We start from the raw sequence: 24,655 nt of genomic DNA on the forward strand, positions 1-24,655 counted from the left end.
TGACGAATGACAACCAAGAATTTGTTCATGGAGCAAGGGACCATCTGTACTAACACTTACCAAACCAGCAGTCAGAGAAGGCGCAGACTGTCCGAGGGTCTGATTCCTCATTCGAACCAGGTTTGATGCTTCTCCTGAAGACTGCCAAGTCACCTGTCCCACACTGCTATGTACACTGCCAGACAAGGGGAGCAGCTGCTTACCTTCAACAACAAGGTTTGGAAAATTAACAAATTATTAATTAACAAATGAAAAAATACAATGATATCAAGTGGATTACAAGTACATTGATCCAGGGACTTCCCTGGTGGTCCAGTGATTAAGACTCCACCCTCCCAATTCCGGGGGCCCAGGTTCGATCCCCGGTCAGGGAACTAGATCCCACATGCTGCAACTAAGACCCAGCACAGCCAAATAAATAAATATATATATATATATATTTTTTTTTTAAGTACTTTGATCCAAAACAAAGTGAAGTCCCTCCACATCCATTTTAGAATCTGCAGCCCTCTAAAAATTCCAACTATATTGGTGGTGGTGAGAAATGCCAAGTGGAATACTGAACTGAGTTGATGACTATTTTAAATTCTCTGTAGGGACTTCCCTGGTGGTGCAACGGGTAAGACTCCACACTTCCAAAGCACGGGGCCCGGGTTCAATCCCTGGCCAGGGAACTCTGCATGCATGCCGCAACTAAGACCTGGCGCAGCCAAAATAAATTAAATAAATATTAAAAAAAATAAATTCTCTGTAATATCCACCATCATGCCAGGGCCCAACCCTGACACCCAACCTAGCAGGCTAGGAGTTTTCTAGTCCCTTCCATCCCACCTAGTTTCTCACCAACTCAATGCAATAAGAGTGGAGCTGACAGCTTTTCCTAGACAAATTTGGCCCTTAGGTTTCCAGAAGACAAACACTGAATATATACTATTCTTGCCAGGCTCCATGTGTTCAGTCCAGGTTGACCAACTGCCTTAATCCCACTGAGAGACTACAAGAAAATCACTTATAAAGACTAAGCATCTAGAATTACAATGACTTTCTACCTGAGGTTCAAGTCCCATTTCAACTCCCCTCACACCATTCTCACGTTGCTGCTAGTGATCTAATCAGAACAAACATGGTCACGTCATTCCCTTCTCATGACTCCCTACTGTTTAAAGAATTAAGCCACACTTTTTGCTTGTTTTGTTTTGGTTTTTTGTTTTTGGCGGCGCCACACAGCATGTGGGATCTTAGTTCCCTAATCAGCAATGGAACCTGCGCCCCCTGCAGGGGAAGGGCGGAGTCTTAACCACTGGACCACCAGGGAAGTCCTAAGCCACACTTTTTTTTTTAATTTATTTATTTATTTATTTATTTTGGCTGAGTTGGGTCTTCATTGCTGCGCACAGGCTTTCTCTAGTTGCGGCGAGTGGGGGCTACTCATTGTGGTGGCTTCTCTTGTTGTGGAGCACGGGTTCTAGGTGCACGGGCTTCAGTAGTTGTGGCACGCAGGTTCAGTACCTGTGGTTCGCGGGCTCCAGAGTGCAGGCTCAGTTGTGGCACACGGGCTTGGTTTCTCCTTGGCATGTGGGATATTCCTGGACCAGGGCTCGAACCTGTGTCCTCTGCACTGGCAGGAGGATTCTTAACCACTGAGCCACCAGTGAAGTCCCCTAAGCCACACTTTTAAAACACTAAAAAACACTAAAAAGATCCTCCGTAAATCCAGATTATCTTCCTGGCCTGATCTCCTTCCACTCTTTCCAAACCCATTCACTCATTCAACTTAAATATTCTGCCCTGCATATTCAGCAGGCTTTATCTTGATCATCAATTCACTTGAAAACCCTTCTTTTTCCTGGCAAAATCCTATTTGTCATGGAAATACCCACTTTATAAAGAGGTATGAGCAAAAGGAGGTTTGGGTTTTGTTTTTGCTATAACATATCCTTTTACTGCAAACAAAGTGTGATGCAACTTATTTGCAGGGCAATTTAGCAAAACCTATTATAATTTTAATTTGAGTATGCTTGGACCCAGCATTCCACTTATAGGAATGTAAAGAAAAAAAAGTAGACCAGAACGTCTCCCTAGCAATGCTCATCATAATAAAATTGTAAATAAGATAAATGATCATTACCAGTTAATTATAATCTTCACGTAATGACATACTGAACCCGTTAAAAATAATGAGGCAGCTGAACATGTAGTCAAGAGAAAAATGTTCAACATTTCCTGTTAAGTGAAAATAGCAGAAAGGAAGCATATAGGGACTTCCCTGGCGGACCAATGGTTAAGACTTCACGCTTCTACCACAGGGGGCACGGGTTCAATCCCTGGTCGGGGAACTGAGATCCCACATGCCACACAGTGCGGCCAAAATGTAATAAAAATTAAAAATAAAAAGAATTATTTTAGGGGCTTCCCTGGTGGCGCAGTGGTTGAGAGTCCGCCTGCCTTTGCAGGGCATACGGGTTCGTGCCCCGGTCCGGGAGGATCCCACATGCCGCAGAGCGGCTGGGCCCATGAGCCATGGCCGCTGAGCCTGTGCATCCAGAGCCTGTGCTCTGCAACGGGAGAGGCCACAACAGTGAGAGGCCCGCGTACCGCAAAAAAAAAAAAAAAAAAAATTTTTTAAAAAGGAAGCATATAGCTTATGATTCCAATGTTCATTTTTAAAATAAAGCTTATATATATTTATATAAGATTTTAAATGTATATTTAAATATAATGGAGTATATATAAATGGTTTGAAGGGAGGGAAAATAGAAGAAAGTAAAGATTAAGAAGGACACTTCACTTTTGACATGATGCATGTTATTGTACTCAAATTTTTTATAACTGGCATATTTTACATTTTTGATCAGGAACACACAATTTAAAAAAATCTAGTTATCTTTCAAGTCTGCTCTCAAATGCATGCTTTAATGAGAAGTCTTTCCATAAAATGCTCCACAAAAAATAATAATGGTTCTGTACTCAAAACTTCCACAAGCCCAGAGCAGAGCCTGCCTGGTTTCTTTTCTTCCTTCTGCAAATGTTGCCAAGCTCTCCAGGCGATCTGCCTATAGATGAGGATCTATATAACCTAAAGGAAAGCTAGTTTGTTAACTTTCCCCATCCACATATACAAAGGCTAGTATCACTCTATCTCCCTTCAAAATAAGGGCCTGCTAGGGAAAGAGGCTTATACAACAGCAGAAGAAACCCATTTGGACATCTACTGGTCAGGGCTTGAAGCATACCAAGAACTGCCAAGAATCTGAGGAACACAAACAACTTAAAAACAGAAGGAACAATATGAACAAATGGAGCAACTAGCCCTTTAGTAAACAAATAACTCAGAAAAAAAGAAAACTTCTTAAAAATTCTAATTATTATTCTTACAATAATTTGAGGATATTTTTAAGAAATATTCCCAGTTAAAGATGGCTGACTGAGCACATACTTGTATTTTTGTCCCCCAGGAAACTCCATTAAATGAGAATAAAGAGGGAATTCCCTGGCGGTCCGGTGGTTAGGACCCAGCACTCTCACTGCCAGGGGCCCGGCTTCAATCCCTGGTCAGGGAACTAAGATCCAGCAAAATGGCCACATGGCGCCACACGGCCAAAAAAAAGAGAGAGAGAATAAAAACAAAATAAATAAACAAAGAAAGGCTACCACCAGAGAGAGAAAGAGAGACAGAGACAGACACATAGACACTCTACGAGGGAATGAACAAAATTTGGGGAAAATCTAAAGCATATAGATGAATCATAACCAATGGAACTGGGCAAAGAAAGGCATGAGGTATAAGCTTAGTGGAGCTTGTAATTAAATGGGGCATCAGGCTGCCCTGCAAAATCTCAGGTAAGTTCAGTACTCAGTACTTAGATACCTAAGAGGACATAAAGTAAGACATAAGGCTGAAATCAGAGTAACTGAAAATCTGTAGACAGAACAGTCAAACACAACCACATTCCCACATTGCACCACCCAGTAGCCAGACAATTACCTCACAGGATAAAAGGGATTTATTAGCATCTCAGAGCAAAGCAATGGATTCTGGTTGTTAGGTGCTCAAAAGAAAAAAAGTTGATTCAGAAACAAAAGAAAACTTAAAAAAGAAAATTTTAATCCAAAAATAAAAAATCTATTTACTCATAGAGAATTAGAAGATAAATACATCCTTAAAAGAAGAGCAGAATGCTATGGGAAAAAAACAAACAAGAAATAGCTCTATGTGATTAAATACATGACGGACAAAATAAAATTTCAATAGAAGAGTGAGAAGAGAAAGCCAAGGGAACAGCCCTGAAAAGGTACAAAAATAAAAAGAAACTGAAAACTGTTTACAGTAGGCCAAGGAATGTAATAGGATTACATTTGCTTCTTCAACTAAAGTCAAATGGATTCTCTTTCTTCCATACTCTATTGATTGCTTAAAACTATGCCACATTTTAATTGCTTCCTATTTGGGCATGATGTCCTTGTATTAATTTTTCCCTTTGAATTTTTTAAGACTTTTCTATGGATGAGGTGGGGAGGCACTATGGGCTTTGGAATGAGTTTTGGAAATAAGAGAAAAAAGAAAATAAAAAGAAGCAAAGTTTGTGAAGTCTACAGAAGTAAGCAGAGAGCACAAATCATATTGAAAGGGAATAACCAGTGATAATGGTCAACCAGGAAATACTCAGCAGGTTCAGGAGGTTAGCATTCAGAAATGCCATGAGGAAACAGGGAAACAGTAAAGAAAGGAAGACAGCCTTACCCACAAGTGCTCTACATAACACTATTACAACAGAAGAAGGGGTCAAGATGCCAAGTCAGTTGATATACCCTTAAATATTGACAAAACAGTCACACAACTCTGGGGGTTTTTTTGTTTTTTTGTTTTTTGGCTGCATTGGGTCTTCGTTGCTGCGTGTGGGCTTTCTTTAGTTGCGGCGAGCGGAGGCTACTCTTCGTTGCAGTGCACCGGCTTCTCACTGCGGTGGCTTCTCTTATTGCGGAGCACCAGCTCTAGGCACACGGGCTTCAGTAGTTGTGGCACGCAGGCTCTGTAGTTGTGGTTCGCAGGCTCTAGAGCACAGGCTCAGTAGCTGTGGTACATGGGCTTAGTTGCTCTGCAGCATGTGGGATCCTCCCGGACCAGGGCTCGAACCCATGTCCCCTGCATTGGCAGGCGGATTCTTAACCACTGTGCCACCAGGGAAGTCCCATTCCCACAACTGTTAAAAGAAAACAAAATTAGATACTTACCTGAAAAAGAACTGGCCGGGCTTCCTCTCCGTAACTTAGAGTCATCCTGACTAAGTTGTCGTTGAAGTTTAGCTTTTCCAGTGGATGAAAATATGTCAGGATTACTGAGCTTCCTGAAGAGCAGGGGACTAAGTCCAGTTATCACATCCTTCAAAGTGAAAGAAGTAAAACATAAGCCTTTAATGTCTTTTCTGAAAGTATAAGAACTAACTTTATATTAAATATCTCTACAACATTCATTACAGTTAAAAAGTGCCAACATTTTATATTTCCTGTTCAACAGCTAAAGCCAGAAACAAATTTCTTAGTGACAGCTGTTTGGGTATGCTGTGAATGATGTGGGACATTGAGTATAAAATGCCAAAGGAAAAACAGGGGATGAGATTCACAAGGTGACACAATAAGGCACTTTGACAGGATATATTATCCATAATGAGTACATGTCTAATTATGTTTATTTACTTTTCTCCATTTATTCACACTCTTCCTGCATCTAGTAAAGAAAAGTATATTTTAGCTTTTAAAAAATCGTAAATAATAGACCTTCCTTTACCTGTCATACAAAGTTAGAAATACCCCTAACATTCAATTAATGCTAAAGTAAAACTCAGAGCCTTCTTTATGTCTATAATAGGAGCTGAACTCATGTTTTCAATGAAAAATTATAATAGTACAATGGAGGATATACAGACAATATGAAGCATTGACAGTGCCTTCCCATTGCCTTTATTTTAGTCTAACCCATCCCACCCCATCCCAATGCCACTTCCTCCTCACTCAGTAAGCATCATCAAGATGCAGACATTTTAAAGCAAACACCCACCTAATTAGCAGCATTAATGAGAAAATATTCTGGGTAAAAAAATAAAAAATAAGGCAAATGAGGCCTATCTTTTATATTTCAGTGAAGGAAGCTACAACAAACACAGATAAGTAGCACATCAATCTGACCTGGACAGTACAAAGACAAAATGAGAAGCATAAGGAGAAATAAATAACTGAAATCTATGTTACCTGCCATTTGAAAAACAAGACACAAGCAACTAGTACCATAGCAATAAAGCCACAGGGGGGTGGGAAATAAATGGAAAAATACCTGCCTCCTTGAGAAAAGATTTTTTTTAAAGCCTCTAGAGGGGACTTCCCTGGTGGGACAGTGGTTAAGACTCTGTGCTCCCAATACAGGGGGCCCAGGTTCGATCTCTAGTCAGGGAACTAGATCCCACATGTATGCCGCTACTGAGAGCTCACATGCCACAACTAAGAGGCCAGCGAGCTGCAACTAAGGAGCCAACGTGCCACAACTAAGGAGTCAGTGAGCCACCACTAAGGAGTCCACCTGCCGCAACTAAGACCCAGCGCAACCAAATAAATAATTTAAAAATAAATAAATAAAGCCTCTAGGGTCATATACTGTGACCGGTGAGTTCACACACAGGAAAGTACAAACATTGCTTAGTGGTGGCCATCCAGAATATAATTTACAAATACCCCAGGATAAAAAGAAGAGTGAAGTTGATGAAAAATAACTGAAGAGAAAAGGAAAAAGGTTTTTTTCATTTGTTTTGGGGGTTTTTTTTTTTTTTGGCCGCATAGCATGGCTTGTGGGATTTTAGTTCTCCAACCAGGGACTGAACCTGGGCCCTCGACAGTGAGAGCACAGAATGCTAACCACTGGACCACCAGGGAATTCCCGAGGAAAAAGTATTTTTAAAATTGGTAGTAAATGAGACTTCCCTGGTGGTCCAGTGGTTAAGACTCCACGCTCCCAGTGCAGGGTACACGGGTTCAATCCCTGGTCAGGGAACTAAATCCCGCATGCCGCACCTAAGATCCCGCATGTCGCAACTAAAAGATCCAGTAGGCCACAACAAAGATCTCGCACGCAGCAACAAAGATCCCACGTGCCGCAACTAAGACCCAGCATAGCCAAATAAATAAATAAATAAATAAATAAAAATATTTTTTTTTTAAATTGGTAGTAAATGGATAAAAGGATAAAGGGGGATATTTAGGCACTGTACCATTAAATCTACTGATGTGCCCATCCAACTCTAACAGGAATGAGCAGGGAGAAAGGAGAATTGGAAGGAGTAGTCAATGCGAAAAGAGAAGGCAGCAAGGGAACAGCCTATATTCCCACCAACTGGTGTATCGAGGATGAAACAGTACCTATGCATCAAGTAGAAACCATGAAGAAAGCAGGGTCTGGGCACTAATGCTGGTAACCCACCAAAAAGGGCTGGCCATTCACAGAAGCAACACCCCAGTAAGCAGCTTGGGGTGGAGGGAAGTGAGAAGGCCTTGTAAGATATCATGCTGAAGGAATATCCTATGTGAAGGCAATATGGAAAGAAAAGTATCCCAAAAATACCTTACAAATGAGCTACTTGAGAGAGCCAGCACTTGGATGCCTGCTACACTGTATGGATGAACAGTTAGTCTTAGCCACAAAAGGATCGACAACCGATAGGACGAGATCAGCACCAGGACGAGATCAGCACCAGTTAAAAGAAAGTTGTGGCTCATGGGCTCTAGAGCACAGGCTCAGTAGTTGTGGCTTATGGGCTCTAGAGCACAGGCTCAGTAGTTGTGGCGCAGGGGCTTAGTCGCTCCGCAGCATGTGGGATCTTCCTGGACCAGGAATTGAACCTGTGTCCCCTGCACTGGCAGGCGGATTCTTAATCACTACGCCACCAGGGAAGTCCCAAAAAAAAGTCATATCCTTTTCAATCTCCCTATTCCCTATCATAACATACCAAAGTAAAGAAGCCAGAAAACAGAGGAGAGGAATAATGAAAGCAGATCATGCACCTTCTTATTCCAAGTCTCCCCTGTCAAAACTTTGCAAAGGGAAGGAAATATAAATGGGAAATGAAATTTAACTTTTAAATCAGGACGTCTTTTTAACTTTTACTTAAGTATATTACTCATTTCAGAAAAGTACATATACCTAAGCATATAACTCAATAAATTTTGCAAGTTAAACATATCCATGGAACCAGCATCAAGATTAAAAAAAAAAAGACATAACCAAGCATTCCAGAAAGCCCCCTGTGCACCCTTCTAGTCACTACACTATCCCTCCAGGGTAACTACTATCCAGGCTTCGAACAGAATATTAGATAAATGGAATCACTCTGTACGAACTGTTCTGTATCTTGCTTCTCTTGCTCAGCTAGACTGCATTTTTAAAACAGCAGAACATTACTGAATTTACCAAAGAATTCATTAAAAGACAGGAAAAGAGAATGAAGCAAATAAAACAGAACCACACATAGCCCAAGAAAGAAAAAGGGCATGGGAAGAGGAACTTCCTTTCTAACTTCCAAACTAATTTGCTTCTTGCAGTTTTCTAGTTCCCATTTCTAGTCACTTATGAGAGATCCAGCCAAACCACATGTTTTCAGATTCAACGGCATACCACTGTACCCTTATAGTAAGCTCCCCCTTTCTGCTTAAATTGGATCAAATTTCTATCTGGTTCCTATCATTTCTACACTCAAATGATTCTTCAGCAAAATAGGGAGTTAAGGAGGGGAAGGAGCCTAGGATGACTTCCAGGTTTCTGGCTTGGATAGAATCCCAGGGAATATAGCAAGAGAAACAAGGTTACAAATAAAATACTATTATGGCAATATTAACATAACTACAAATTGCAGTACTCTTCCAATAACTATTAGGGAAACTATAAACATTTAACGTGAAAGAAATAAAACAAAGAAGACATGAATAACTCTCTTCAACTACAAGAGAGCTATCTCCTCTGTTATAGGAGAGTAAACTTCTTACTTCAGAGGCCAGTTTGATATACTGGATAAAAATAACAGAAGGAGAAGTAGGTTTAATTATAGGAAGAACCATCTAACAGTGAAAAAAGGCCGTCTTAAAGGGAATGGACTGTGCCCCTAGGATACTGAAAAAGTAAGGTGAAAGTTGGCCTAAGCAGTGACTCTCAAAATGTGGTCCCCAGACCAGCAGCATCAGCATCACCTGTGAACTTGTTAGAAAGGCAAATTCTAGGGCCCCACCCCAGATCTACTAAACAGGAAATTCTGGGGGAGGGTAGCAGCAATCCGTGTTTTAACAAGCCCTCTAAGTGACTGTGAAGCACACTAAAGTTTGAGAACCACGAGACTAAATAAAAACTTTCAATATGATGCCATCAACACAAATATATGTTGACCAATTGTGAGGATCGTGTCACAAATTATTTGAAATTGACTTAAAGTACTCAAGTTTGCAATCAGTATACTCTCTTAATTAAATGAAAGCAGGTTCTTGGTAAATACTATCAATGAAATAAAGTCAGTTCACTTATGTTACATTCTTTCTTAAGTGAGATTTTTTAAAAGGCAGAATTACAGCCTGCATGCCAGAAATTACATATAATGTGTATTTATCTATCATAACAATAACATATCTAATATATGACATATAAATTTCAACTGTCAAAAAAAAAGGTTGAAAATTGCCTGACTACACAATTTCTACATGCTCCTTCCAACTCTAAGAGCTTATTGCTTTCTCTTTTAATTCAGAGTACTAAGTTGTGGCTATTTTGCCTATTGCTCTGGGAGTCCTCACAGAGAGTCCTCCCTCTCTTGGTCAGAACCATCTCCCTCCTCCACAATATCAAAGCAAATCTCAGGCTAACTTTACCCACAAGGATAGCGTTGTGTTTACACTGTGTCATGCTACTAAGGATAGGATTAGAAGTAAGCAAAGGATTCACAGCTGAAAACAGAAGTCTACACACTAAAAACTTGTCTATCAGGCTAAGAACCTGGGCTCTCAATAGGAGTTGTCTTATCCCATATGAATGGAAATTCAGTAGGTGAAGAAAAATCCATACCCTATGGCAGAGTCTTCCTGACCTACCTTGCCAAGAGTCAAACCCAGGTGCCATACTACTCAAAGTACATTCTCTTAATCCTTATCAAAAAACCTTTGCTTGATATGTACATGTGAAAAAAAAGAACCCTGACCCATACCTCAGGCATATCAAAGACAACATATATAAAAATTAACTCTAAGTGGATCATGAGTCTAACTATAAAACCTAAAAGTATAAACCTTCAGAAGAAAATACAAGAGTAAATTTTTATACTTTTGAGTTAGATAGCATTCTTAGATAACACACAAAGCAGAAGTTTAAAAAGAACAAATTTATAAATAGACTTCAACAAATTTTAAAACTACTACTCTTCAAAAGATACTGTTAAAAAATGAAAACAAATCACACAGGAGGAAGAATATTTGCAAAACACATCTGAGAAAGACTGGCATTCAGTATATATAAAGATCTTTCACAATTCAATAATAAGAAAACACACAAGCTAATAAAAAAACATGAGCAAGGGGCTTCCCTGGTGGCGCAGTGGTAGACAGTCCACCTGCCGATGCAAGGGACATGGGTTCATGCCCCAGTCTGGGAAGATCCCGCATGCCGCGGAGTGGCTGGGCCTGTGAGCCATGGCCGCTGAGCCTGCATGTCCGGAGCCTGTGCTCCGCAACAGGAGAGGCCACAACAGTGAGAGGCCCGCATACCGTGCAAAAAAAGACATTTCAGCAAAGAAGAGGCAAATATGGCAAATGAACACATGAAACCATTCTCAACATCGTTTATCACTGGGGAAACAAAGATTAAAATCAAGTGAAAGATAACATCAGCAAAATGATGGAGTACACAGCTCCAAGCTAACATTCCCCCACAGAAACACTGAAAAACAAGCAGAAATTGTGACCACCTAGAGGGGTGGGATAGGGAGGGTGGGAGGGAGGGAGACGAAAGACAGAAGAGATATGGGGATATATGTATATGTATAGCTGATTCACTTTGTTACAAAGCAGAAACTAATACGCCATTGTAAAGCAATTATACTCCAATAAAGATGTTAAAAAAATAAACTTAAAGAAAAAATTTTTTATAAAAAAAGAAAATCAAATGAGATAAAGGACGTGAAAACAAACAAACAAAAAAAAAACAAGCAGAAACTGTCAGAACCACCTTTGTCAGACTCTGGAAAATAGTCAAAGGCTTACGGCAACCAAGAGAATGCTGAATCAAGAAGTCAACTTAAGGGGCTTCCCTGGTGGCACGGTGGTTGAGAATCCGCCTTCCAATGCAGGGGACCACGGGTTCGAGACCTGGTCTGGGAAGATCCCACATGCCGCGGAGCAACTAGGCCCGTGTGCCACAATTACTGAGCCTGCGTTCTAGAGCCCACAAGCCACAACTACTGAAGCCCGTGTGCCACAACTACTGAAGCCTGTGCGCCTAAAGCCTGTGCTCCGCAACAAGAGAAGCCACCACAATGGGAAGCCCTCACACCGCAACAAAGAGTAGCCCCCGCTCGCCGCAACTAGAGAAAGCCTGCGCACAGCAACGGAAGACTCAACGCAGCCAATAAATAAATAAATAAATAAATAAAATCTATTAAAAAAAAAAGTCAACTTAAAAATGGTGGGAAAGCTTTGTGGCATTTTTACTTGCCCTCACCCTACCCACTCCTTGATGTGGAGGCAATCTTAAAGACATCAGCTGGTGTTCCAAGTGTGGGACCCTGGCCCCTGGTTCCAGAAGGAGCAGAACAGACCTTACTTGCAACTTATCGTTTATACCTGTTATAACTTATCTGGAGACTACCTGAAGGACTAACACAAGGCACTCCTCTCTATTTCACCTAACTCACAATCTTCTCAAGGTGGAAAAGCAGCAAGTATTGCTTAAAACCCTGTAAGATGATCCAAACACCCACAGCCACTTGGGCAAAAGATTAACAATGAGACATTCAACTGACTGCCTGAGATCTGGGTGAGAAAAGGGAGAGTTTCTCTGGGAAATTAGGGCAATCAAAAACACCTGTGTATATATGGCAATTTAGAAAGCCCAGGGTGAAATGCATGCTCAGGAAAGACCTAAAAAGATTTTAAGCTTTCATCTCAAGCTGATCCCTAGACTTAGCACAAGTCTGGCTAAGGGCCAAAGGAGGGCACAAAGTCAATCTGCAAAGACCAGGATGTGTGTTTGTTTGCTTGCTTAGCTCCTGGCAATCCAGGAATTCTTCATCAAAACACAAGCTAAGTAACAGAGACTTCAGTATCACACACAGCAAGAAATACAGTTTCTACAAAAAATGTTGGAAAACTCACTAGACAAATGGACAACTACAGCCTTCAACGATCAAACAACAGCAAAGCCTGGGGAAAATGAAAAAGCTGTATTCCAGAGTTACCAATATTCAAATGTCCAAATTTCAACAACAACAAAAAATCACAAGACATATAACGAAATAAGAAAGTATGGCCCACTCAAAGAATCAAAATAAATTAACAGAAACCACCCCTGAGGAAGCCCAGCATTGGACTTAGCAGTAAATTTTAAATTGATTGTCTTAAGCATGGTCATATCAGTAAAGGAAAACATGGACAAAGAACTAAAGAAAATCAATGAACAAAGAAAAAGAAAGAAAACAATGAACTAAATGAACAATGAACAAAGAACTAAAGAAAAACAATGAACAAAACAACACTATCAACAAAAAGACAGAAATTATTAAAAAGAACCAAACAGAAATTCAGGAGATAAAAAGACCAATAAGTAAGTGAAAAATTCAATAGGGCGTTCAATAGCAAATTTGAGCAGGCAAAGACAGAATCAGCAATCTTGAAGACAAGATAATTAAAACTATACAGTCTGAGGAACAAGAAAAAAAAAAAGAATGAAGAAAAGTGAAGAGAGGGCTTCCCTGGTGGCGCAGTGGTTGAGAGTCCACCTGCCGATGCAGGGGACACGGGTTCGTGCCCTGGTCCGGGAAGATCCCACATGCCACGGAGCAGCTGCACCCATGAGCCATGGCCGCTGAGCCTGCGCGTCCGGAGCCACTGCTTCACAATGGGAGAGGCCACAACAGTGAGAGGCCCGCGTACCGCAAAAAAAAAAAAAAGAAAAGTGAAGAGAGCCTAAGGGACCGGGGGACATCTTCAAAAGAAACAATATATGCATTAAGGGAATCCCAGAAGGAGAAGAGAGAAAGGGGAAGAAAGAGTATCTGAAGAAATAACTGCCGAAAACTTCCCAAATTTGATGAGAGACACGAGCCTACATGTTCAGAAGCTCAATGAACTTCAAGTAGGTTAAACTCAGACCCACATCTAAACATATCATAATCAAACTGTTGAAGCTAACAACAAGGAGAAAATATTCAAAACAGTAAGAGAGATGCAATTCATCATGTACAGGGGATCCCCAATCAGATTAACAGCCAATTTTGCATCAGAACTATGGAGTCCAGAAGGAATGACATATTTAAAGTGCTGACAGGGGCTTCCCTGGTGGCGCAGTGGTTGAGAGTCCACTTGCCGATGCAGGGGACACGGGTTTGTGCCCCGGTCCGGGAAGATCCCACATGCCGCGGAGCGGCTAGGCCCGTGAGCCATGGCCACTGAGCCTGCGCATCCGGAGCCTGTGCTCTGCAACGGGAGAGGCCACAACAGTGAGAGGCCCTCATTCTGCAAAAAAAAAAAAAAAAAAAAAAAGTGCTGACAGGAAAAACTGTCAACTTAGATTTCTACCCAGATAAACAAAAGCTGAGGGAGTTTATTACCACTACACCGGCCCTAAAAGGAATCCTTCAGGTTGAAATGAAAAGACACAAAACAGGAACTTCAAGCCATATGAAGATATAAAGATCTCCAGTAAAGGTAACTACATGAGCAAATATAAAAGTGAGCATTGTTATAGTTTTGGTTTATAACTCCACTTTTTATTTCCTACATGATTTAAAAGACAAATACATAAAAATAATTATAAATCTATGTTACTGAGCACACAATGTATGAAGATATAATTTGTGAGAACAACATAAAGGGGGGTGGGAGAATAGAGGTGTATAGGAGCAGAGTTTTTGTATGTTATTGAAGTTGGTACCAATTCAAACTAGACTGTTATAAATTTAGGATGTTACGTGTAATCCCTGTGGCAAAGCAAAAAGAAAATATAAAAAAAGCACACACAAAAGGAAATGAAAGGGGATCAAAACGGTTCATTACACCAAAAAAAAATTTTTTTTCTTCAACTAAACACAAAAGATGGCAGTAACAGAGGAAATGAGAGACAAAAGGGTATAAAACATACATGATAAAAATATTTCAATGAGCAAAGGTATCCATACTTGAATCAAAGGAAAAAATAAAACATAAAGAAGAACCCAATGGATATTTTAGAATTGAAATATATAATAACCAAAATAAAAAAACTGAGTGAATAAGCTTTTCAGCAGAACATAGAGGACAGAATAAAGAAACAGTGAACTGGAAGACAGAAGAACAGAAGTTATTCAACATGAACAACAAAGTGAAAACAGTAAACAGAGGCTTCAGGACCTATGGTTTTGTAATTAAAGATCTAATGTCTGTGTCACTGGAGTCCAAAAGGAAAGGACAAAGAGAGAAAGAAAGAAAAAGTACTAGAATAAATCATGGCTGAAAACCTCCCAAATGTGTGAAGAAGACATAAACCTACAGATTCAAGAAGCTGAGTGAACCCCAAGCAGAATAAACCCAAAGAAATATGCCAGGAAACATTATAATTAAAATTCAGAAAAATTACAAACAAAAGAAAACAAAAACGTTTGAATGACAGATTTCTCATCAGAAACTATGTAGTCCAGAATAAAGTGGGAGCACAGTATTTTTCCAGTGTTGAAAGAAACGAACTGTCAACCAGAAGCAATAACCAGGGAAAATGACCTTCAGAAATAAGGATAATTAAGAGACTTTATTGGCAGCAAACCTATCCTAAAAGAATGGCTAAAGAAAGTTCTCTAAACAGAAAGGAAATAATACAATAAGCAACTTTAGGAACAGAGAAAGAACACAGTAAGTAAAAATGCAGATAAATACATTGGCGTTTCCTTCTGTAACATATGATTTTAAAATTTACTAAAGACATTTATGCTACAAAACATGAATCAGATTCAAATAAGCTCACCAGTGAGGTGAGAGAGCTTAAGAAAAAATTAGAAATAAAAGATCAATTAAGAAATGACAGGCCCCACCTCCCGGCTGCTCCGTAAAGAGAGTGATCTCCCTGAGACTAGGGGCCATATACATTTGCGCCCTCAGCAGGACTCAGGACAAGACTGGTATAAGGCACGATTCAGCAAATGTTTGTTAAGTGGGTGCAAAAAAATCAAATTCCAGCCTGCCTGCCTCCAAGGCCTACATGTTTGACCACCATGCCACACTGCTCCAGTGAAGACTCACTCACAGACTGATGGAAGACAGCTGAACCAAGAAAAATGATCTTATCTCACGCTTCAGTGACAAAATAAAAGCCATCAGACATGGGAGAATTGTTCCAGGGCCTTCATCTTCCCACCACTGAATCTCTAAACCTCCCAGTATCTGTGTTCATCTTTTGTCTCATTCCTTCCTGTTACAATGAAGGGCCTGAGGACCTCTCCTTATCTCTGAGGCCCAGTGCCCTAGACCCCAGTCCCTCCTTCCCCTTCCATTATTCCCTTTCTCTTCTATGTTCCCATCTGGTCCTGCTTTATGGTCTCTGTGTCATTCCCAGCAGCAAACAAGCATAGTCTAGTATCTCTCATCTTAGAAAAATCATTCTTTGCCCCTCCTCCTACCATCACCTTAGCTCTCTGGGTTCTGTTCCCATTCACAGCCATGTTTCACAAGGAAATCGCCTACACATCTAGCTCCACTTCAGCAGTAGTGTTTTATTCCCTCTGACCTCAGGGAGGGTCCTATAACAATCTACCCTCCCACAAGTACTCTATCCAATTATTCCTGTTTTTTTAATTTTATTTATTTTTCATGATAATACATTATAAATTTTATAATATACATATCTGTACAGTTTGAATAAATTATAAAACAAATACCTATGTACCTGTACCCATCACCCAGCTTCAAAAACAAATCATTTCTGAATGACAAAACCCACCATGTAGCCCTCCCCAGTCACATCGCCTTCCCCTGCCTGAGGTAACCAGTGTCATTTTTCATGCATTGCTTTTTTGTATGGTTTTACAACATATTACTGCATCCATATATTGTAAAATTTTGCATGTTGTTCAACTTTATATAAACATATTCTTTCATGACTTTTTTGAATCAGTATTAGGTTTCCTGAGTTTTATCCATGTTGATACATGTAGCTGGAGTTCATTCATTTACTTTATTATAGTATTCCATTGTAAAAAAAAAAAAAAGACTAAATTTGAAGGAACACAAGACAGAATACAAACAAGAGATAATGCCTTAAGAGGCACAGAAGATGAAATGCTTTGGGTGTTTCTGTTTGTTTTATTTTTTTATGAAGAGGAAAAAAATGTTTGAGAGAAAATGATATGTTGAAGAGAGGCAAAGAAGATCCAACATACAGCAAATAGAAGTCCCTGCAGAAGAAAATCAAAGCAAGGCAACAGAACGAATATCAATACTAAAATTATAATTCAAAAACTTTGCTGAAATTAAAACTATATATATGAAAACTAGATCCTGGAAGAGCACACCACATGCATGACATATAAATCCAAAATGACCAACACCAAGATATATTTTAGTATAATAACTGGACTTTAACAGAAAAATCATTTCAGCATTAAAAAAAAAATGACCTATTAGAAAAACCTGCATCACTATCAGACTATGGCAACGTTTTTTTTTTAATATTTATTTATCTGCACTGGGTCTTAGTTGCAGCAACGCAGGCTCCTTAGTTGTGGCAGGCATGTGGGATCTAGTTCCCTGACCAGGGATCAAACCCGGGCCCCCTGCATTGGGAGCATGGAGTCTTAACCACTGTGCCACCAGGGAAGTCCCGACAACAATTCTTTATGCCAGAAGAAAAACAGGGTTACAAGATACTATATAAGATACTCAAAGAAAGGCAGTATGAGCCCAGGATTTTATATCCAGGAAAACTAATCTTCAAGGTAAAGGGCACAGGCAAAATGTTATCAATATAAAATAACTCAGAGAATATTGTTCCAACAGGTCGTTCCTAAGGAATGTACTAAAGAACAAGATTCATACAATCAGGACTTCCCTGGCAGTCCAGTGGTTAAGACTCTGCGCTTCCACTGCAGGGGGCATGGGTTCGATCCCTGGTCGGGGAACTAAGATCCCACATGCCACACTGTGCGGCCAAAAAAAATAAAAAATAAAATAAAATAAACACATGTTTAAAAACAAAAGATTCGGGGCTTCCCTGGTGGCGCAGTGGTTGAGAGTCCGCCTGCCGATGCAGAGGACGCGGCTTCATGCCCTGGTCCGGGAGGATCGCACATGCCGCGAAGCGGCTGGGCCCGTGAGCCACGGCCGTCGCTGAGCCTGTGCGTCCAGAGCCTGTGCTCCGCAACGGGAGAGGCCACAACAGTGAGAGGCCCGCGTACCACAAAAAAGAAAAGAAAAAACAAAAAAACAAAAGATTCATACAATCAAAATAACTAGAATGACGAGGTCCTACTGTATAGCACAGGGAACTATATTCACAGGGAACTTGTAATAACCTATAATGGAAAAGAATTTGAAAAAGAATATATATATTTATATGTAAATATATATGTATATCTGAATCACTTTGCTGTATACCAGAAACTAACACAACACTATAAATCAACAATACTTCAATTAAAAAAAAAACCAGAGATGTATCAATATGGTGATTAGCATTAAATATATGGTCATTTATAAAATTATAAATAAGTGTTCATTAAAAGGGAGAGAGTATAGTATATAATGGCTACATGATCTGACAATGTAGATATAGGTCAACCAAAAAATGAGGGGAGAAGGTGGAGACAACATACACAAAAAAATTTTTTAACAGTTTTCATTAATCATTGGTGGTAGTACATTAGTAGTGCCACTAGAGACTGTTATACAGTTAACATATGATAAAGCAAATTAGTAATTCCTGGATATTCTAATTTTATCATCCCCTGAGTCTTTGGGAACATGATTCTTGGTATGAAAGAAAGGAGATACTAATGTAATAAATGGGAGATTAAGTTTAAAAAAAACCTCTGTAGTCCTTTGTCAATATCACTGTTGATTGCCAAGATAGTTTTTATTATATTTATTTCTAACTCTATCCACTGAAAGGTCATAGGAACAATGATCAACCTAGTAGCAATAAGTATCCCTAGGATCTAGACTGCAGGTGTTCTGAAATTCCATTTCCCATTAAAAGAAGCCAGGAGTTCTTAGAGAAACAGCTAATTCCAGGTCTAAGGTGGAAAATGAGCCTGGAACAGTTGAACGTAAGAGATAGCAAGAAAATTATCAAAACTATTAGAATTGGGTCAAAAAGACTAAGGAACCGGCTTCCCTGGTGGCGCAGTGGTTGAGAGTCCACCTGCCAATGCAGGGGACACGGGTTCGTGCCCCAGTCCGGGAAGATCCCACATGCCGCGGAGCGGCTGGGTCCGTGAGCCATGGTCGCTGAGCCTGCGCGTCCGGAGCCTATGCTCCGCAACAGGAGAGGCCACAACAGTGAGAAGCCCACGTACCGCAAAAAAAAAAAAAAAAAAAGACTAAGGAACCAATATGAAGAGGCTCTTCCTAGACAACAACAGGACAATGTGAGCTTCAATTAGCAGTAAAAAAAAAAAAAAAGAAAGAAAAACACATAAAATATGGGTTGAAACCCATCAAATACATTTAAATGTATGACTCCACAGTGATAATAAAAAATAACTAACTGATCACCATCTGAAGATGACCGGGAACCAATTTATTACCTTAAAAACTAGGTAAATAAAAGGAAAGAATCAGACCATTCTTACATGAACTATACCACTGGGAATCAAACAGTAGATGAGAAGCATCTCCTTAAAATGCTATGCCACCTAATAAATGAAAACAAAATGATAGAATTATATCACTACTTTGCAACTCCCAATTAGCGAATCTCAGCACTGAGCATCAGCAACTGCTACAATCAAAGAGCAAAAAGCAGACATCACATGCCTCCTGTTGAAAGAACACACTACCATCCAAAATCTTGCCAAAGGAATTGAACCTGAGGCTGATTAAGCCTCTGTATCCAGCTGTAATTTGCAGGAAATACAACAGGACATAAAACATTTTGAAATGCACCATAACTATGCAATCTAGACTTTGGGAAACTCTACAGGCCAAATGCCCCAAGGTTTTTCAACTTACAGATTTTAAGGAAAAGGAAGAGATGAAAGGAAAAGATTAAAAAGAGACAGAGACTTCCCTGGTTGTCCAGCAGTTAAGACTCCACGCTCCCAAGGCAAGGGGCCCGGGTTCAATCCCTGGTCAGGGAACTAGATCCTGCATGCCACAACTAAAGATCCCGTGTGCCGCAACTAAGACCCAGCACAGCCAAATAAATAAATAAATTTTTTTTTAAAAAAAGTATGAGATATTTCTATCCACTAGGATGGCTAGATTTTTTTAAAATGGAAAATAACAAGTGCTAGCAAGGTCACAGACAAACTGGAACCCTTGTAAATTGCTGGTGGGAATGTTAAAATGATACACCCACTGTGGAAAACAGTTTGACAATTCATCAAAAACTTAAACATAGAATTATCATATGATCCAACAATTCCACTCCTATATATAGAAACAAAAAATTGAAAAACAGGTGTACAAACAGAAACTTGTACACAAATGTTCATAGGGGTACTACCACAATCACCAAAAGGTGGAAACAACCCAAATGCCCATCAGTTGATGACTGAATAAACCAAATGTGGTATATCCATATAATGGAATATTACTCGGCCATAAAAAGGAATGACATACTGATGATATATGCTACAATATGGATGAATCTCAAAAACATTACATTAAGTAAAAGAAGCCAAACATAAAAGGCCATGTATTGTATGATTCCCTTTACATGAAATGTTCACAGTTCACAGAGACAGAAAACAGATTAGTGGTTGCCAGGGACTGGGGGAAGGAGGAAATATTTTGGAACTAGATAGTGGTGATGGTTATACATTTGAATGTACTGAATGTCACTAATCATGAATTTTATGGTAAGTGTATTTTACCACAATTTAAGAAGTCAAAGCACATGTAGAGGTAGGGTGTCTAGGGCCACACTTCCTTCCAGGAGCCTATTAAAGTGAAAATAGCTGAGACCCAGTCGCCTTCCTCTCTGGCTTCTCTTGGCTTCCTTATGGCTTTTTTCTCTTCCACATGGCTGGGTGGACAAACTGAGAAATGCCTACAGAAAGCGATCACTAGTCACCAAGACCTGAAAGAGTGTGGGGGTTGCCAGAGACTAGCTCTGCCACAGACGGAGGAAAACAAGCTTTTCCAGACCTCCTAGGTATTCCTGCAAAAAGGCCTTTACATGCATTCAAAACGGTTATTATCCAAAACTCTGTGGGCCTATAAGGAATGAAGGTTCTAGGTGGTCTATATCCAGAATAATAGGATTTCTACATAGTTCTAGCTGAGGACCATATTAGGGTTTGAGGGCTATGGCAAGGACTAGCTAGATATTGACCAAACATGATTCACCTTCCTCCTGGGCACAAGCTATGGCCCTATGATTGAATTCTGGCAACAGAATATAGGTGGAAGTGATTAAGCCATTTCCAGGTCTGCGCATCAACAACTCCCACAAGATTGCCCCACCTGCCTCAGGTGACCTTGGAAGCCATGTGTAGAAAATGGTAGAGCCTCCATTACTCTAGGTTCTTTTGAATGTATTTTTTTACAGCAACTAGTGTTATTAAATATAAAAGAGTACTGGGATTTCCCTGGTGATCCAGTGGGTAAGACTCCGCACTCCCAATGCAGGGGGCCCGGGTTCAACCCCTGGTTGGGGAACTAGATCCCAAATGCATGCTGCAACTAAGAGTTCGCATGCCGCAAATAAGAAGTCCGCATGCCACAACTGAGAAGTGCGCATGCTGCAACTAAAAAAAAAATGATCCTGCATGCTGCAACGAAGATCCCGCGCACCACAACCAAGACCCGGCATAGCCTAAACGAATAAATAAATATTTAAAAATAATAATAATAAATATATAGAAGACTACTAGCATGAGAGCTAGTAGTAAAATGTCCCATTCTCTTACTGGTCAAAGGCAGGACTCAGGACTCAGATTTCCTGGGGTCACCTAAAAAAGAAATCATCTTGGTAACACCCTTTTGAAACAACTTAAGGACTTTTTAAGAATTAATACCAACTTTTTTTTTTTTTTTTTGGCTGCACCACGCACCTTGCAGGATCTTAGTTCCCCAACCAGGGATTGAAACTGGGCCCCTGGCAGTGAAAGCACAGAGTCCTAACCACTGGAATGTCACGGAATTCCCAATCCCAACTATTTTTAAACTCTTTTGTCTTTAAAACATTCTTGAAGATCTCAAATAGTCATGAAAATTAGAAGGCCAGACAGTACTATATTACCTCTGCTTTGCTGAAATACAGGCAGAGAAACTATGTGGCTTGTTAACCTCCCAACACATTAAAGGTTAAAGGATTTGTGCATCTGCTACCCAGGTTCACCCTTAGAAAATATTTTGTTACATTAAAGTTGGTACAACTAAAACGATATTACAGAATTTTAAAATGCGGTTTCCTTGGCCTGAATTTGCTCTTAATTATGTTCTAAAATCTAGGGAGACTATATATATATATATATATATATATATATATAATATCTTCTAAGCCAGTTAGTTAAGAAAGAAATCCATAAAAGTTTCCCTAAAGGGAAAAACGCACAAATTAAAGCCATCTTTTCAAGCTGAACAAAGTAAAAGAAGAGTTCAATAACAACAACAAATCAAAGGTCAAGACATACCTTTTTCTATTATATTTCTTTATAAAACCAGATGAGAACACAGAAAAATATGAACTCTATATTCACACATTCTACGCACTTACCCTAAAAATATAATAATTAACCATTATTGAGTGCTCACTGGTATCAGGCTTTGTAATAAGTGTTTTACATGGATTAATTTATTAAATCCTAACAATAACCCTATGAAATCGGTAATGATAGTATGTCCATTACATTTATATGGGATAAGTAAGGCTTAAAGAACTTAAGTAACTTGCATCAGGTAATAGAGTTGGAATCTGAGGTCAGAGAATGACTTAATCACTATACATTCACTCAAGAAGTATTTATTTAGTACCTCCTATATACAATTCTAGAAGCTGGAGATACAGCAGTAAGGAAAAACCAACCCAAATTCCTACCCTCATGAACCATATATCCTAATGTGTGAGAATGACAATAAATAACAAATATGTGACAGTAACAGGTGAATAAAGGACATGAATAAAAAGAGGGGAAGGGAATGACTAAGAGTGCTACTTTAAAAAGGCTGGTCAGGCTTCCCTGGGGGCGCAGTGGTTAAGAATCCGTCTGCCAATGCAGGAGACATGGGTCGGAGTCCTGGTCAGGGAAGATCCCACATGCCGCGGAGCAACTAAGTTTGTGCGCCACAACTACTGAGCCCACTCGCCTAGAGCCCGTGCTCTGCAACAAGAGAAGCCACCGCAATGAGAAGCCCACACACCGCCACGAAGAGTAGCCCCCGCTCGCCGCAACTAGAGAAAGCCTGCATGCAGCAATGAAAACCCAACACAGCCAAAAATAAATAAAATAAACAAATTTATTTTAAAAAATAATAATAAAAAGGCTGGTCAAGGAAGGCCTTTATCTGAACAGAGACCTAAATGAAATGAGGAAGCCAGTCATATAAATATATCCAGAAAAAGAACCCCTCACGTAGAGAAAACTACCAAGTATAGAAGTCCTCAATTAATAATTTTTAAAATGTCCTCAGGCAGGAGCATGCTTAATATATTTGGAGACCATCAAGGCAGCCAGTGTGAGCAGAGCTCAGTAACAAGAGGAGGAGTAGAAGGAAATGAGGTTAGAGAAGGCCAAGAGGCAGATCATGCAGACTTTAAGTACAAAGCAAGCACCTTCCATTTTGATCAACTGTGATGGAAAGCCACTTTTGAGTAGGGGATGGTAACAAACTTTGATTTTAGCTTTTACAGGATGATACCGATCTTGCTGTGTGCAAATTATCATGGGGGCAGAGGGGAGAGGAGGTAAAAGAACAGAATCAGGAAGACAGGTTTGGAGACTTTTATAGTAATCCAGATGAAAGATGATAGAGGCTAAGATTAAGGTACTGATGGAGCTAGTGGGGAAAAGTCTCATGCAATTTGAATGTAGCACCAACCAGAACTGATGGGCTGAATGTGGAATATGAGGTTAAGAAAAGAATCAAAAACAACTTCCATGTTTTGCTCTAAATAAATGAGTGAATGATAGTGCCATTTATTGATGTGGGAAAGACTGGGGAAGCAGTGGAATGGGAAGTGAAAAACAGGGTTCAGCTTTGGACCCATTAAGTTTGAAAGGTCTATTAGCTACCCAAATAGAAATGTTACATACACAACTGAAAATAGGAGAGCTCAAAAGAAAGGTCAAGACTAGAGAAATAAATGTGGGAATCAGCAGCACAGAGATGGAATGTTAAGTAATACAATCTGATGAGATTACATCAGGAGAGAGAATAGACTGCAAAAGCAGATTAAATACTGAACGCTCTAGCAGGTCTGCGTCTTTATTCCTGCTAGAGCGTTCAGTAGGAATAAAGACGCAGACCTACTAGAGAACGGACTTGAGGTTATGGGGAGGGGGAAGGGTGAGCTGTGACAGGGCGAGAGAGAGTCATGGACATATACACACTAACAAACGTAGTAAGGTAGATAGCTAGTGGGAAGCAGCCGCATGGCACAGGGATATTGGCTCGGTGCTTTGTGACAGCCTGGAGGGGTGGGATAGGGAGGGTGGGAGGGAGGGAAACGCAAGAGGGAAGACAAATGGGAACATATGTATATGTATAACTGATTCACTTTGTTATAAAGCAGAAACTAACACACCATTGTAAAGCAATTATACCCCAATAAAGATGTTAAAAAAAAAAAAAATACTGAACGCTCTCAAGCACCAGTGAGATTGGAAGAAAACCAAGACAGCATGGTCCCAGGAGCCAAATGATGGAATGATCAACCATGTCAAAAGCAACAGGTCGAGTGAGATGAAGACTGAAAACTGGCCACTGGGTTAGACCAATGATGACCTTCACATAAGTGTTTCAGTGGAATGACGGGGGACTAAAGCCTGACTTGACTGGAATGGGTTCAAGAGGAGAGGAAATGAAAGAAGATATAGACAACTCTTTCAAGTAGTTTTGTTATAAAGAGGAGCACTCTCCTACTCACAATTATTTCGTATCCCTTGCTCTTTTGCCTGAATAACTGCAAGAGCCTCTTAACTGGTTCCACATACCCATTCAGTCAATGCTCGCTAAAGTAGCCAAATAAGTGGGATTAAAATAAATGTTAGATCACGTGATTCTTATGCTCAAA

At 39.9% G+C, this 24,655-nt stretch overlaps 1 protein-coding gene across 10 annotated transcripts in view; it reads right to left on the bottom strand.

The window, feature by feature from the left end:
• The window catches only part of MAST2 (microtubule associated serine/threonine kinase 2), a 194,700-nt gene that overhangs the window by 160,513 nt on the left and 9,532 nt on the right, over positions 1–24,655 (bottom strand). For all 10 annotated transcript variants that reach the window (XM_073790282.1, XM_033867334.2, XM_033867333.2 and 7 more), the window contains exons 2-3: positions 5,233–5,380; positions 61–203 (exon numbers count right to left, since the gene is read on the bottom strand). In XM_073790282.1, the coding sequence (XP_073646383.1) occupies positions 61–203; positions 5,233–5,380 (291 nt within the window). The remainder of the gene's footprint in view (positions 1–60; positions 204–5,232; positions 5,381–24,655) is intronic.

Source organism: Tursiops truncatus, chromosome 1 (assembly GCF_011762595.2).
Source record: "Tursiops truncatus isolate mTurTru1 chromosome 1, mTurTru1.mat.Y, whole genome shotgun sequence".
Lineage (NCBI taxonomy): Eukaryota > Metazoa > Chordata > Mammalia > Artiodactyla > Delphinidae > Tursiops > Tursiops truncatus.